Source organism: Lasioglossum baleicum, chromosome 20 (assembly GCF_051020765.1).
Source record: "Lasioglossum baleicum chromosome 20, iyLasBale1, whole genome shotgun sequence".
NCBI classification, from domain to species: Eukaryota; Metazoa; Arthropoda; class Insecta; order Hymenoptera; family Halictidae; genus Lasioglossum; species Lasioglossum baleicum.
The window spans coordinates 1,412,565-1,429,063 of NC_134948.1; the positions used below are offsets into that span (position 1 = coordinate 1,412,565).

A 16,499-nucleotide genomic window follows, 5' to 3' on the forward strand; every position below is an offset into this window, starting at 1 on the left:
CCCGGTCCATGGCCGCGACGTTTGTTACGGTGAATTATGTCCTCCCCTCTGACCGGCCCTGGTCTAATTACCCGGCGGACAATGCGGCAATCTCCGAGCCGTTTTCTTATTTGCTCGTTTAATTCCGCGGGAATATTTGTCGGCGCACATTGTCACCGGGGCGACATTGGTTACCAGGACCCGAAGCAGCCCATCCACTTTGTCGAGATAATCAAAAGGCCGGGGCAGACTCTCGGGCTCTATATACGGGAGGGCAACGGCGTCGACAGGAACGACGGCGTCTTTATCTCGAGGATAGCCCTGGAGACCGCCGTCTATAACAGCGGCTGCTTGAAGGTGAGACTTCTTTATCTTTCGTCGGGCCGCAAGTCGAGTTAGAACCTAATTGCCGCTGCGCAACCGAGCCAATTCGGCCTCGGAATTTATTAAAACTCGTCTCCCATTGGGGGCCGGGCCATTAGGTCACGTTGGAGGAGCGGTGTTGGTTTGTGCCGCCTATGGGGGGCAACCGCTATGCCACTGGATGCTTTGTTTAGACCGTCCCGTGGAGGGACATGTGGGGTTCTTGGATATGGGGATGCGTAATATTGAGTTAGGGTACGCGGGCTCTCTAGGTCGCGACTCAACTTCAGTAATAGGGAGCGCAAGGGTGTAGGATGCGCCGTCTCATTAGTCGATAATGCAAAGATGGGAGTTGTCAGTAGTGAACAGCGCTAGATAAAAGATCAAACTAGGCCGCGATCGCCCTCAAAAGTCCTATTTTTACGTTTACGAGGCGTAATTTGCATTATTCGGTAGCATACGTTAAAAAGAAAGAGTCAAAGACTCATTGTATTGTATCGAGTGGGGACCAAATTCACCAAAAACCTGGTTAAACACCTCCATCCAACTCCAGCGTTCTAAACCAGCTACATAACTGTATCCATCAGGTAGGGGATGAGATCCTGGCGGTGAACCTGGTCGACGTGACGCACATGAGCCTGGACGACGTGGTGATCATAATGTCGATACCGAGGAGGCTAGTCCTGGCGACGAGACACGGCCAGCATCAGCCAATTTCGCACAGTCGCCAAACAGAGCACAAGGCTCCGCCGGTCGTGGTGATCAAGAGGGAACTGAACGAGGACGAGAGCGATCATGCAACGAGTAATCACATCAGGTACGAATCCTCAATTAATCTGAACTTCACTCCGGAAGCGAGATTCCTGGCCTCTATAATAATCTGGGAACACTTGATCATTGCAGAGACGGTAATCGCAGGCGTGGGGATGGTCGTGAGATGTTACCATCTAAGTCCAAGTTGGGACTGACGGGTCTAGGATCTAGCCAGGACCTGGGATCTAGCAACGGCGATTTGTACTACAATTCTAGACCGGAAGGACACTGGTCCTACCAACCACCACCGCCACCAGTCATCACGCATCAGCCAAAACCTTCGGCGACGCAACATTTCCAGCCCTACGAGCGTGGATACCCCAAAACGTTGGAGAGCTTGGCTGAAAAAGTAAGTTTTGAGGATCCAGTCGATCTTTATCCGGAATCCTGCGGCAGGTTGGGACCTCCAAGATGAAAATATAGCACCTAGATTTCTTGTAAGATGAAGAACGTGTCGAAGAACGTTCGACTGGGTTTCGGTTTAGCGTCACGAGTCTCCACCTGCCGTCGGGAGTAGATCACACATAGATGTTCTAGACGATGTGGATCGAGCACCCTTTCACATACCTGTTTGCACCAAGTTGACACTTGTTTGCCTTTCTCTGTCTTCGATTGCAATCGCGATTAATCAGAAAATGGTGAATTCGTGGCAATGTCTCGAGACACTCTTGATAGAGATCGCTATGACGCGTGCCGTCCGACCAAACCATTTGTGGCAAGAATAATATTCATTCAACTTGAGCTTGAACCTTTTTTGGAGGCAATTATTCAGAAATGATCAGACTAATTTGAAGAGACCGTTCGAATGGATTGGGTAATGGACGGCACGCGATTTCAATCGTGTTTCGACGACGTGTTTCACATGACTAATTGGTTCTATGAATGAATGCTACATTGATATTAACCAGGATTTCACAAAGGTAAAGAAACCACAAACTCTTTCTTGATATCTAGACTTGTGTATGAGCGCAATATTCTGCACCGTGCCCGACCTGGACGGACAAGCATTCGTCCACGAAAACTCGCCTAATCTTTAACCCCCATACATCGCTCGTCTTCTTTTTCCAAATCGATTCCATTTCGAACAAGTGAAACATAATTCCTGAAGAGCGTATGAGGGTTAAACAAGACCATTTACGATTGAAATAAAAATCCTCTTGACTGGTTAATTGAAAAAAATCATTATTTAACACGAAGTAGCTACGATAATGTGACGAATGATTGTCGGTATCCACGTGGAGTTGACTCGCCTCTGTATGTCCCTACTGGTAATGTGGATCCTCTTTATGTTGCCTCGTCAGCTTTGCTATGCGTTCGTTCTTTCGATTTCTTTCTTTCCGAGTATTCTCTACCCAGGACGATCCGTGATTGTCATAGTGTCGCGATCGATGGATCTCCGAAGTGGATTGAACCCCAGACAAACATAAATCAATCCGGAGAGATCCATTGCTCGTGATTCAGTAACTCGTTTTGAAGGCTTCTTCGATCACAGACAAGTTCTTATCTTTGAAAATGTAAAATCTATGGGGTCGCTGTGATTGAAGAACCGACGACAGCATAAATTTCGTTGAATGAATAGCACTGATGACGACACACGAATTTAGGTACACTCCTTTTACACGGGCCCGGTAATGCCTTCGAATGGCGGTCGACGAATGTCCACGGGCGCAGGGATGCAATCAGTTGGCAGCAGACTATCAGGACAGACACAGTCGTCGCACTATGGTTACAGTCAGCATACCGGAAGCGGGAGGATCATGCCCAGAAGCGGATCGGACCAGCATCTACCCCGCGTCGACTATACAAGCATAACTACCCCGGCTAGACACACTCTACTCAGATCCAGTTTGAAAACAGGTAAACCAACTCGCTGAAGACTCAATTTAAAAAATCAACTTGTCCTTGACTAAAATAAAACTCGACAAACATAGAACTTCCTGCCAACTTACAACTCTCGACAGGGAAAATCCGGATTATCGAGTCTCGGCCCGTTTTTCCCACTGAATCAACTTTAACCCTTGTGTGGTGAACCGGGTACCCGTTTACTGTATTTCTTTCAACAATTTGTCAATGCTCCTCTAAGAAATACTACAGTATTTCACGTGATTATAACAAACTTTTCGTCGGCTCCTTTTTTCATTATTTTCTAAGGTCACCTACTTTTTGCAAACACACCAACCATTTTTTTTACGCCTATTTGTTAGAGAATTTCAAGACGAATTCGGTAACTTTGATATAATCACGTGAAAGCTCTCTTGAAACCGTGCTACACCTGACAAAAACATTTTCGATCGGGCTGCTGATAACGGAGTAATTTCTCCTGGTCACGATTCGTGGTTCGCCCTGTATTAATTTATAGTCTTATAACGAGAATTTCTGCGAACATGTTGACTACAGAACGCTTTTAAATAATCTATAGATTTTGTTTGACTACGTAAGGGTTGAAAAATATTTTTCAAACTATACTACTTGATATGCTACCTTCCAGGAACGTCGGGGTTGAGATACACGACGAGGTACGGCACCCAAGCGGACACAACCAGCACGCAGAGACAGGGTCAATTCGGTACCCTAACAAGGAGGCACCGTCCGCCATTAGACTACGCGTCAGACACTGAGGCGACGTGTTCCAGTTCACCTAAGTCGGCGTACTATTACTACAGGCACAATATGAACAACCCTTCGCAAAGCAGTGCTGTGTCGCACCTGGCGACGCTCTCTAGGTCGCAGATTGGTCAGAGTTCCTCGGGTTAGTCCCCACCACATATCCAATGCCCTAGATCTTCGTTTCCCCTTCTGTACTTGAAGAATAAGAAAACATTGTCTCTCGTTGACTTCAGGTTTGAGATCCAACTCCTTGCCTCGCAGCAGCAGAACGTTACCCCAGCAGCCTGGCCTTAGGTCCGGCCTCAGCACCGTAGCATCAGGGTTGATAGACCAGGAGGATAGCGACGGGGCGTTGTCAGCGCCTGAATTGCCTTCCATTCGACGTGACAGAGGTACCAACTCATTCCCAGTCAATTTATATAAGCTTAACTGATTCGGGAGCTATACTGGACAGTTAACCGTGTCTGCAGGGAGGATACCGTCATCACCTAGTGTGTTCACATCGGACGAGTACAGAGCATGGCTGAGTCGAACACCGAGCACCAGCGCGTTGTACGAACAAATCAGGGCCACCACGACTAGGCCACCTCGGTATACTTACAGCGCAGAGAACATCCACGCAGCTGCGAATCAGGTAAAAGCAGGACCGTGACGTTTTATTTTCTGCAAAATAAAAATTGTCTGCATCGTGTGCAAGAGACTGGAGCCAGATAGACGTTTAATTCTTACCTTAATCATTTTAACAAGCTGGAAACACTTTTCATTGTTCGGCAGCTACTAATTTTTACCATAAATGCATAAAATCCGCCGTCTAGTTATAACGATTAGTGCGTTTTCGCAGGGCGAGTATGGCAGCTACGGTGCCTACAGACCTCTCTCGAGCACCCTGGACCGTCTGTCAACGAGGTCAGCGTCCGCGCAACAGGTGAACCTGGCGAACCTGAGGGCGTCGACGGCGATCAGCTCCACATGTCACCGAGGAGCGACGAATCCGAGACCGGCCTCGGTCGCATCGAGCGCCCGCACATCGCTGACGAACCAGAAACCATCTTTGTCGAGCTCCACCGCGCAGAGAGCCACCTCCGTCAGGAGGATCAGGAACATACTGGACCTGGAGTCGACGAGAAGCATACCAACCCCCACGCCTACTAGAACTCAGGATCAAAGACTGTTAGATATTAACCCTGCAGGTGGGCAAACATATTATGTCCTTGACTAGACCCATTTGCATTGTTTAGGGTATGCGCACAGGGTGATGGTCCCTTATGGGTGGTGTTCACCTTACACCCTTGGGGGACGATAGGTCCTCGTGATGCAAATGGGTGACTGACAGCCTGGTCTTTTGTTAGAAATGATGATGGTGTGTGCAGAGTTCCTCAAGTATAAGATAGAGAAGCCTCCCACTGTAGGGACACCGAGCTCGACCAGTTCCCTCTTGAGTTCCCTAGGGGAGACCAGCGGTGGTGATCTCGCGGGTGGAGTCAGCGGACTCTTATGGGTCCACTTGCTCGCCGGACGCGGTCTCAGATCGACTACGTCCTCTTCAGCAGCTACCACGCCCTCCACCCCATCAGGTCAGCCTAACTTAGGTACGTTCGGGAGTGTGCACATCCCATAGTCGGCATCTCCGTTGCACAGACCACTTAGACCGGAAAAGGATCGCTTCGCTTCTCTTCGGAAAGCCTGCAGAGTAGATCTACCTTCCCCTAACTCTCGAATGGCGGCAGGGTGGCCGTCGCGCGGTGATATACACGATACTCTTCGTGCTCCTCAAGTTGTGGCAGGAATTCATGGCACTTTCTGTTCTAGCCGAATTATGGGCTAAAGTGTGCGGCACAGAGAGTACCTGGGTACATCATTGCGCGACGGTTTAGGGTACAGGGTCTTCCTGCAGTCTCTTGGTCGCTTCCCGGCCTAGCACGACCTGTCCAAACGTTTCTCTTTCTATTCTCGCGTACGAAACAGCCAGCTGTGGGCTAAGGGACCTGTACTGCGTGCTGGAGTGCGACAGGGTGCACAAGGCGAGGACCGTCGTGAGGACCGGCGACCTGATGTTCGACTGGGACGAGACCTTCGAGCTGGATCTCGTTGGTAACCGCCAGTTGGACCTGCTCGTATATTCCTGGGACCCACAGTACAGGCACAAACTCTGCTACAAGGGATCCGTGCACCTGGCAACGCTACTCAAAGAATCACCAGTCCATCAATTAGCTGTCAAGGTCGAACCACGTGGCACCATCTATCTGAGACTACGGTACACCGACGCTCAGCAGACCTTCAGGAGAAGGGGACTCCCGGTGATATCCCTGGCCACCAGAGTGGCGCCGCTCTTCGGGGTTGACCTTGACACTGTGGTAAGTATTTATAGAACAGCATTCCCAATGATTTGAGTTTCTCCGTCGAAGCGGATTCATCAGAGTCGGACGTGTCCCCAGGTGAGTCGAGAAAGCCAAACTGGAGGAGTTCCTGGTGGAGTGTCCACTGCCCTGGCGATGGATGTGCCAAACGTTCCCATAATCGTCTGGCGGTGCGTGGAGGAGGTCGAGAGAAGGGGTCTCGACATCATTGGTCAGTGGTTTTTCACACGATTCACCCTTCTGTTTGAAAGAGGTACCCTGGTGACCTAGTGTTTCACATCTTTTATGATTGGCAACAGGTTTGTACAGACTTTGCGGGTCGGCGACGAAGAAGAGGATACTGAGAGAAGCCTTCGAGAGGAACGCTCGGTCGGTGAACCTGTCACCCGACAATGTGCCCGACATCAATGTCATAACAGGTAACCCTGGATGATCAAAGCGAACCACTTCCAAGTGACGGTGTTAAACATCCTAGCTGAATTCCCTAGGTGTGCTAAAGGACTATCTACGAGAACTTCCACAACCATTGTTCACGAAGTGCCTCTACCAGATGATGGTCGACGCATTGGCCGTCTGTGTGCCGGATGACCCCCAAGGCAACGCTAAACTGATGTTCAGTATATTGGACTGTCTACCGAACGTGAACAGGGTGGGTCCCCAGTCAGACGTTTAAAGAACACTAACCATACACATCATCATCATCGTCATCATCTATTACAGTGTACACTGATCTACCTGCTGGACCACTTAGCGATGGTAGTGTCCCAGTGCAACAAGATGTCTCCTGCCAGCCTGGCAGTCTGTTTCGGGCCAGTCCTGATGCTGCATTCCGAGGAACGCGGACCTTCGCTGGACTTCCAGCAGCCGATCGCTGTGCTGAAGTATCTGTTGGAGATCTGGCCCGTTAAGTCAGGTAATGTCGTCATTCACTAACACTCTTTCTAGACCCTGCCTCTTTCGTCATTTCTTCCCGGCCCACGATCATCGAAAGCGCGCACCATTGCTCGACGACGTGAGCTGTGGCATCCCTGATGAAACACTCAGACACGAAGAATAGGAACCGAATAATCAGACGCTCATTTCACAGACAGTTCGGAAGATTTCTTCAGTCGCTTCAGCGCTTCCTCGAATTACACCGGCGGTCGAGCACAGCAACAGTCATCATCAACTGCAGCCGCAGCAGCAGCAGCAGCCGCCGCCGCAGCTTCAGCAACAGGTGCAACAACAGGTGCATCATCAGCTGCAGGGAACATTGGGACGCACAGGGCTGCCTTGGCAGCAGCAACGCTCACTTCATCAACAGCCCCCAACTACAATAACCGCAGCCCTCGCTCCCTCCACTCGTCCGCCGCCGCCGGTCAAACCTCGACAGGTCAGTGTCTCCTAGGTATACCCGACTTATCTCGGCGACGTTCGTTCCGATCTCTCGCTTCTCTTCGGCAACCTCTTCCGGCCTTTGACGAGAGTCATTAAGCCGGCGAGAAAGCCTCCTCTGAAGTTCAATAGGCGACATATTCGAGATACCCAATTCTACGCTCTAGAAACAGCCTCCAAAGTAGGATTTGCAATGAAAACGACACAGAGTCCAATCGTCTGACTGGGTGGCATCCTCCGTTACCGGATGTGCGGAACAGAAGCGACAAAAGAGAATCAGGAGATCTCAAGTTTTCTGGTTCTGCCGATTAAAGAGAGTGAAATAATCGCGGAGCAAAAAGGGACCAGGAAAGTTGACGTGAAGAGAAAAACGTGTTTACGACGAACGCGATTAACCGTGTCTCTCTCGCTATATCTGCTTCTCTATCCGTGTCCTACATGCACCATTTTTTCAAGCGTATTGTGAACAGCATGGTAGGCCAAGTAAACGACTCTTCTCCCCTTTGTTTCGCTTCGCAGAACAACAACCCTGACGCGCCTCCATAACGTCAAGTCACAATCAACGATACCGTTCCGTTCATTCATTACTCATGTTCATTCATCGTCACCCATATATATATATATATATATATATATATATATATATATATATCGTGGTCGGTTTCACTTGGAGTTTATCGCCGCGGTTCTTCGTCAAGCCCCAATTTGCAAATCGTTCTTCTCGCGCAGCTTGATTGCCTAATTGAGTTTCTTAAATATTAAAGATATATAATTGTCCGAAGCAAAGAAGCTGACCGTGGCGAAGAATTTGCAAATATCGTATCTCCGAACGAATCCGTGTAAATATATATTCTAGCACTCCAGAAAACACCTCCGTGCATGTCTCGATGTGTCAGTTCTGTCCGTTAATTGGGTGGGTGATTGTTTTTCTTTGTTTTTTTTCCGCTCTCCGCCAATCTCTCTATCTCTCTCTCTCTCTCTTTCTCTCTCTCTCTCTCTCTCTCTCTCTCTATTTCTCTCTCGACGTCTTTCCATTATATAGTGACGATTTACGTTGTCTTCTTTATCTTTTTTCGTTTGGGCACGTATTCTTCAGAGCAAGCGCAAATTGCCGGCTCTACCAAACCGCTGACAGCACAGAGACGCCGCTTCTTGCACAGGTATTATCGTTATTATCATTTTTCATTCGCGCGTTACATTCAGCCTTTAGTTGTCGTTATTCACTTGCATGGCCCGATGTCAGATGTCAGAGTAACCGATGCACATTCGATCCAATCTAACGATACAATATGTATACGTACAAACCAAGGCTCCCTTGGTCGTTGAACCAGCCGATGAAATGCAACGTAGAAGTCAGAGATCACAAGACAGAGATTACATAGTCAGACAGCAGATTGAGAGGAAGATATACAGGTCAAGTGGTCCTCATTCATATTTTTCTAATTAAACGATCATTCGGTTCACGGTAGTTCTTTCATCGCTGACAGTCTGAGGGATCGTGAATGTATCCTAGCATGTTTCACTCGTATCGCAGCTGCTGCATCTTGAATTCAGTTCAACGATTTCCGTAGCACTTCATTTATTTTTCACTTGATTCTCACACTCCGGAACATTCCGATTGAACTGAACTCGAATGCACGGCTATCTACCTTCATATTTTTAAACTTCACACTGAACAGTTCGCACTCGTACACAACAGCACATTTGCACTTTCTTTCTCCATTCACATGACCGAGATAGTCAATTTGCAGGGCTCTTAATAAATCACCTAACATTCGCAGACATTCGCCAAGTCACCTAACGTGCACCAGGAATCATCTAACGAGACGGGATCATTCACAATTCATTCATCACCCGAGAACTTCTTCCCGACCGAAACAGTTCCCCTCCAGTCGTGTCTTCGCATTCACACTCGTCTCACACCACGAAACATCACAACTTCCTCCTGCTTCACAGTTTCCGGCCACTTAACTCTTTGCACAACAGAGTCGAACAGTCTAATCTCGGACTAAGCATACCCACGAGAACGTGCAAAGAGTTAACGACTTGTTGTGCATTACCTTAGATCAGTGCTGTTCACGTTTAGGGCTCCCCGAGTGGTCCTGTCCCCGAGTGGTCCTGTCCCCGAGTCCACACCGCATTTTCTGCAGAACATGCACGCGTAGCGCGCAGTGTAGCCAGATCGGGGAGATCGAGGGGAATAGAGTCACGTGACATTGGGAAGTGGGGGTCGTTGAAAAGAACTTTTAATAGAAACCAGGTAGAACGGCGATTTTTTTTTTAGATTAAACTTGCAATATTGCGGAATAAGGGAGAAGTAGGGCGATTGCGGCCTAGATTGATCTTTTATCTAGAGCTTTTGACTACTGAAAAAGCTCGTCTGTGCATTATCGAGAAATGAAAAGGCGCAAGGGTCATTCCATGCCAAATCGATCACTTTCTGCAGACACCATCGTCGATTTTGTTCTAAATGAAATATGTTGTATTCCATGTGAAATTATGGGAGGTTTAAGTCATCATTCTGCTGGTTTCGAATTTTTTTAGAAATGGCAGGCCTTCAAAGTTCTCAATTTTTGCCCATTTTGGTGAAAACAGGCCTCACTTACGAATTTTTATCTCAGGAACTGTTTGTCCGATTGAGCTACATTTTTTTGTTTTATTCGGAAATGATTGGGCTAGTACGAAATAATTTTTTCAACCTCGAAAATCAACTTTATAACGCCGAAAAATTTAAACAAATTCTTATTTTACGTTCTTTTCGACGAGGGGCCAGAGTGATTTAAATTTTGAAAGAAATATGGTTATATTCCCTGAAGTTTCCCCTTCAAAATGAGCCCTTGAAAAAGATGGAGTCATAAAAATTGGCGTCACAATGAGCTGGTTTTCAAGATTGAAAAAATTATTTCGTACTAGCCCAATCCTTTCCGAATAAAACAAAGAAAACTGTAGCTCAATCGGACAAACAGTTCCTGGGATAAAAATTCATAAGTGAGGCCTGTTTTCGGTAAAATGGGCAAAAATTGAAAACTTTGAAGGCCTGCCATTTCTAAAAAAATTCGAAACCGGCAGAATGATGACTTAAACTCCCCCTAATTTCGCATGTACTACAACATATTTCATTTAGAACAAAGTCGACGATGGTGCCTGCAAAAACTCGCAGAATTACAAGAAAACCGTGTTACAAAAGAGCTGCGTTATGGATTAGAATAGCTCCGACAGCAAAGGGTTAATCTAAAAAAGAAGAATCGTCGCTCTATCTGATTTCTGTCAAAAGTTCTTGAATTTTAACGCAAACTTCTTTGTCCCAGTGTGCGCCATAGAAGGATAGAGCGGAAGAAAGAGTCTCAATCTGGTCACACTGGTAGCACTCAGTTTACGAGGTATCGAAGTCGGTGTCGTCAGACCAAAGGAACGGAGGGGAGTACAGTTCTCCCTTCTCTGATTACTGGATGAGTTCACGTGATATTGTGACGGGTGGGGATGCGGTCATCGGTCAGGCGACACTGGTCGCCTCTAGAGCTGACTGAACAGCACTGTCTTAGATGAATGACCGGTCGTAGAATTGACTGAGAACGACGCTGACCTGGCGGCGTCTCTGTTTGCACAGGTGATAGTCTCGTCACCCGGTTCACCTAGCAGTGAGGAGTCGGAAGAATCGCCGGAGCCAATTAACAAGAGCCTGCTGGGCGACCTGAGACTCGTGAAGGGCAACAACGGGGTGACAGCTGATGCAGCTGGTCCTGGGACAGAGCAAATCACACCGACGAGCAGCGTCGACACCGAAGAGGGTAACACACCGCATCCTGAAGAAGGCGAGAGAGGCGTCGAAGGCGACGCCGAGGCGAGCGACGACGATCGACACCAACACGTACCCAAGACCCACTGAGAGGTGTCTCCTAGTTCTCGATCATGCGAATACTCCCAATAGCTTGAACGTGTTGATCTGACCGAGTCATTCGAAGAATCTCTTGCTTTTCTTCGGGCGAAAGATTAATTTAGATATGGGAATCATGATGAACACCGGATATACAGCGTTGGGCATCGAACAGTGAATATCTCTCTGGTAGCCTGGGTGCGAGGTGTGTAAATCAACACTTTATCTACCGGTAGCCTATTAATAGGCTTTTCAATAATTGTGCTGCACCAAATGGAAGCAGATCCGGCTCGAGCGAGAGTGTGATGGCACACTCAACACCGCTAGACACTGTATACGTACACGAGATTGCAAGGGTCCGGCTACGGACGGTATTCGTCTCGCTAATGCACATTTGAGGCCCCTACGTAGTCACAATCGCTAGATAAAAGATTAATCTAGCGCGCGAGATCGTCAAAATGGCCTACTTTTGCGTTTTCGAGGCGTAATTTGCATTATTCGGCAGCATGTAGCGGAGCCCCGAGAAGCATTGGACGGCGCGACAGTGCCTGCCACTGTTTCGTGACAGTGCCGCCGCTGTTTTGTGACAGTGGCAGCACTGTCGCGCTGCGCAATGCTTCTCGCGGCTCCGCTACATGCTGCCGAATAATGTGTGCCACCACACTCTCGCTCGAGCCAGATCTACACCCTTAAAGATCTTCTTTTACACGATAATCCCGAAGGAAATTATTGGATTTTGTTATCGAGGGTGAGTTGTTGGTTTATGATTAAAATTGCTGTTGCTATTGAAGGATTCTTTTAAAAAATCCTCGGCCCTGAACCATAGACTTTCAACAATTATGGGATAATCACCGGTTAATGTGTTAAGTAATGAGAACGATTTTTTTTCAATTCATAAGATTATTGCCGAATCGAATGCTACGTTACCAGTCTCATTACTTATTTTACACACATCGCACATGGTTCGTTGATAATATTGATTCCATTAATTGGCAATGCCTGGTCATCCGATCACCGGCACCGAAACTGTTGATTGCTAGTCATGGATTGTTGATTGTTGAATTAACCCCTTCTGCCTTTCTAGTCGATTTCTAATCTGTATATCTTTAGTGCGAATAGGTTCGGTGTTGTCCATCGAGGACGATCGTCGGCCGAACCATGACCAATATTGTTAGTTCTTGTATGATTGAATATGTTCATTAATCCATGCCCAACTCTAGTCCACGAGTACGGAGAACCTGAGAGGTGTTGCTCGTGAGTATATTATGAACGAGGAACTAGCCTGTCGGAACAGGCACTTTATTGAAGCGTTGGAACGTTTTTTGTTACCAGTAGGCATACTTTAGTTTTTAAACTATTCGTTGAAGGGACTGTGGGGGTTATTGCTTGAGACTTTGCCGGATCTTTCGCATTTTCTCGACGAAATCTACAGGATTACATTGGAGAAAGGCTAAAATGTCTGGTTACCCGAGGTACCGTCTAACTAGAACTCTGTGGAACAGACTTCGAGTTAGGTCTGAAGGAACCGGAGTCCTCTAACAGTTGTCTGAAGAGCTCGCTGCCCACGTCCACGATCTTTACGAGTAGACTGCGGAACTTTATGGAAAATAAAAATTGTTTGCATCGACTACGGCGAACGAGGGTCAAGCAATGATTTCTTTAACCCTTAGCACTCGAGTGGCTCTGAGGCGCCATTAAAAATTGCTGTACCATTATCGAAAATATTGTTTACATTATTAGATATGTATGTATCTAATCAATTACTGAACATTTAAGTATTTCATAAGGTATAATATCAATTTCATATCCACCAAATTTCAGAAACCTCATAAAAAAATGGCAATATTTTAAATCGGAAGAAATGTTTAATTTTCGAGTTAAAATAGCTCCGAGTGCAAAGGGTTAATTCTCGAATAACGTACGTAAGTTGACATTCTTAAATTTCTCAAGTCTGTCCACTGTTTCAAACTGCGCCTACCCATTTTGCGTGGTGAATGCGTAAAGTCCGCGGTCTACCTACGAGAATTGAAAGAGAATATACATACGTATTCCGTTTTCGTGAATCATTTCCGGGGGCGACGTGTTCGTTACGTCGTTAGCGAAGCGCCATTTTTGACGCTGTTCGTAGAACAGTCTGGACTTGAGTATCTAGTCGCTAAATATGTGTTTACTTTTTTCGAGAGTATTATTGCTGTTAGTACCGTTTTGAAAGTGAGAGAGAGAGAGAAATACGTTTCTTCGTTGTAACGTTGTGTTTATAAAATGTTTATCGCTTTGGTAGTCGGCGTGTCGAGTTCCAATCGCGTGGGAAAAGAAAGATCATCATCATGTACCACTGTTTCAAAGGCTGAACAATCCTGTCGCCAGACGCACAATAACACACACACAGAGAGAGAGAGAGAGAGAGAGAGAGAGAGAGAGAGAGAGAGAGAGAGAGAGAGAGAGAGAGAGAGAGAGAGCGATCCACGAGTTTCCTTTTTTCTTCGAACGAAACACTCGACGAAACGCGCATAAATAACCAATGGGACCACCGCGACTATTCTTCACCTTCACGGATATCTCCTTCACGAAGAGAAACGTGCACATCCAACGCTGATAATCGACTGATAATCGACTGATATAATTATCGACTGAGAAATCCGAGCGAGAACCGCGTTCACCGCCGCGAGAGAAATCGCCAAAGACTGCTACGAGATCACGGAAGAAAATAAAACTGGTTCCTACTTGGCAATCCCTTTGCACAAAATTTGACTTTTAGACTGACTACGAAACGAAGCCCTTATGGGGAGGAGGGAGGGGGAGGAGACTCTCGTCGTAACCCTGAGGAGAGGAGTCGTTGCCCATTCGAGCTTTTTCTTCGCACACGAAAGAACGAGATTCCGAGGATGAACGTGTCTTTGCCACCGAAATCAATCCGCATCATCGATCGAGGATCGATGGATCCTCTACGGTCGACCTCGCGCCAGAGTTTAAGCTATTTCCGGCCTGTCGAGACCTCTGTAAATCGAGAACTACTTCCAGACGACGCAGAACCCGGCTGAGGACCCAGTCTCAGCTACGCGAAAACCGAGAAAAATAAGAAAACGAAGAAACCCAAGTTGGCAGACCGAAACAAAACACACACACACACACACACACAGGAGAGTGTCTCTAAGCAAAGAGAAAAAAAGAAAGAAAGAAACAAATCACACAGATAAGGCATTCGGTTTATATACAATATACTATATATATTATATATATACATATTATATATACACACATAGGCTAGCCACGATATACATGTGCTTTTGATAAAAAACTATTATTTGTAGCGGGTAGCCACCCCTCGTATACAGAGAGAAAAAAAGATAAAAACCACGATCGCTGGAAGACGATACACGTTGCGTTCACATATACATATATGTATAATGTATCGAGACGAAAATAGGGGAGGGGGGTTGGGGTAGAGAACGACGAGGACACATGCCATAAGGGTTGTATGGTATGGTGTGCGCGTGTGTATGTGCACGCAGACGACGATTATACATAATATACATAAATTTTCACCGCGGCAAGAGCCGGGGGAACCGATTCCAAGACTTGTACATGTTGACAATAGCAAAAACAAATCGACGAACAAAGAGCGAGCGAGCGAGCGAGCGAGCGAGAGAGAGAGAGAGAGAGAGAGAGAGAGCGATTGAAAGCAAGAGAAAATGAGAGTGCGTGATAGAGAGGGACAAAGAAGACGAAACTCACCGAGAAACGATAATAATTACGAGTAATGAGTTAATTGTAACTTGTAAACGACTAAAAACATAGCCAGTATTATTATGTACGCGAGAGAGAAAGATGACGAAAGAACACTAGAGGGGTTGGGGTGGGGGAACAAGCCGGGAACCACCGTGTCATGGGGGCGATCCGGGGTTCCTATGTTCTATGGTCTCGAGGACGTGGCCACGAGTAATGATCATTATCACTTACCACTAGACTGCGGATATCTTTATGCGAAACCAAAAAGTGTCTGCGTCGATTGCAAGAAGTAGAAACTAAATTCGACGTTATCTGTTCCCTCAACGATTTCGATACGAAGAGAAATCGTGTACCGATATCTTCGATTTTGTAAATTTTCCATCTATTTCGAATCCCATCTGCTCGATCTTGCCAGAGCTGCGTCGAGATGTCCGCAGTCTACTTACTACCGTTAGTCTGTAACGTGTGTAAAGAAACAGCTATGTAAATGCGGGCTAAGTTGCTGGAGCTCTTCAGCTGACCATCCTCGGTCACCCAAGTCATCGTAGAACGAATGCGGAGACCGTAAGAAGCAAATTAATCGGGTTAACGAGGATGACAGTTGGCGATCTCCGGCGAATCGCAGGGTAAGAGTTAATTAGTCCATCGAGGGTGTCGCTGTCGCTGTAGCAACGCTATAGAGAACGGCTCCACAAAATGATTAGTATAATCTGGCTACTTCGATATATCGTTGCGAGCGATGGAGACCGCGGATTGGACGAAGTTGTTGCCGAACCCTTATAAATAATGTATAGAATGTATCGTGTACGAATAAGGTCGTTCTGGGGTTGCCGAGTGTCGGTCAACCCTTTGGAGAGGAGATCACTTCTAAAATATCGATTGTTCGGTGTCTCACAGTGACACGCGAGGCTTGTTTCGTCTTTTGTGTAACCATGGAGAATGCCTGTGCCTTCAAAGGGTTGACCATTGTTGCCGTTGCTTTCCATTACTCGTGTCCTCGTGTTAGAACGCAGCCTGCGTGTGAGCGGCATACAATGTATGTAATATCTTTTCTATACCAGCATCGTCCAATAGAGAACAGGGAAATTTTCTTCCGATCCCTTATCGCCGGAGAGGAAGCATACTTGCGCAATCCTAAATTGTCTTATCGATTAACGAGCAGGGTTTAAAGATACCTAAGTGTAACGCATTAGTATTCGTACACTCTTAAAAAGACGAGAACTCGTTTAATATTGGACCCATACGATTCGAACTTTATCGAGAAGTTAGAACGAGTAGTCTAGTGTTTTCTCTACATTTCCGACCAGTTGCAACTTTTCAATAAAATTTCTTTCCACGTCCTGTAGCGAACGAATTGCTCTCAAGCTTCCCGAGAAAGTTCAAACCGTATAGTCCAACGTTAA

At 46.7% G+C, this 16,499-nt stretch overlaps 1 protein-coding gene across 22 annotated transcripts in view; it reads left to right on the plus strand.

Annotated features, from left to right (window-relative positions):
- Rhogap100f (Rho GTPase activating protein at 100F) overlaps positions 1-13,825 on the plus strand; it is a 58,451-nt gene extending 44,626 nt beyond the window's left edge. For 9 of the 22 annotated variants that reach the window (XM_076444485.1, XM_076444484.1, XM_076444497.1 and 6 more), the window contains 17 exons: positions 178-336; positions 930-1,159; positions 1,246-1,504; positions 2,064-2,075; positions 2,760-3,012; positions 3,644-3,904; positions 3,996-4,154; positions 4,233-4,396; positions 4,604-4,952; positions 5,112-5,351; positions 5,728-6,116; positions 6,198-6,330; positions 6,419-6,538; positions 6,608-6,768; positions 6,840-7,032; positions 7,211-7,491; positions 11,101-13,825. In XM_076444485.1, coding sequence (XP_076300600.1) covers positions 178-336; positions 930-1,159; positions 1,246-1,504; positions 2,064-2,075; positions 2,760-3,012; positions 3,644-3,904; positions 3,996-4,154; positions 4,233-4,396; positions 4,604-4,952; positions 5,112-5,351; positions 5,728-6,116; positions 6,198-6,330; positions 6,419-6,538; positions 6,608-6,768; positions 6,840-7,032; positions 7,211-7,491; positions 11,101-11,379 — 3,642 coding nt within the window. In that variant the 3' untranslated portion in view covers positions 11,380-13,825. Of the gene's footprint in view, positions 1-177; positions 337-929; positions 1,160-1,245; positions 1,505-2,063; positions 2,076-2,759; positions 3,013-3,643; positions 3,905-3,995; positions 4,155-4,232; positions 4,397-4,603; positions 4,953-5,111; positions 5,352-5,727; positions 6,117-6,197; positions 6,331-6,418; positions 6,539-6,607; positions 6,769-6,839; positions 7,033-7,206; positions 7,492-8,589; positions 8,654-10,801 lie in introns of all 22 variants that reach the window. The other 13 variants (XM_076444499.1, XM_076444481.1, XM_076444483.1 and 10 more) reach the window with 9 other exon arrangements.
- The last annotated feature ends 2,674 nt before the right edge of the window (positions 13,826-16,499 follow it).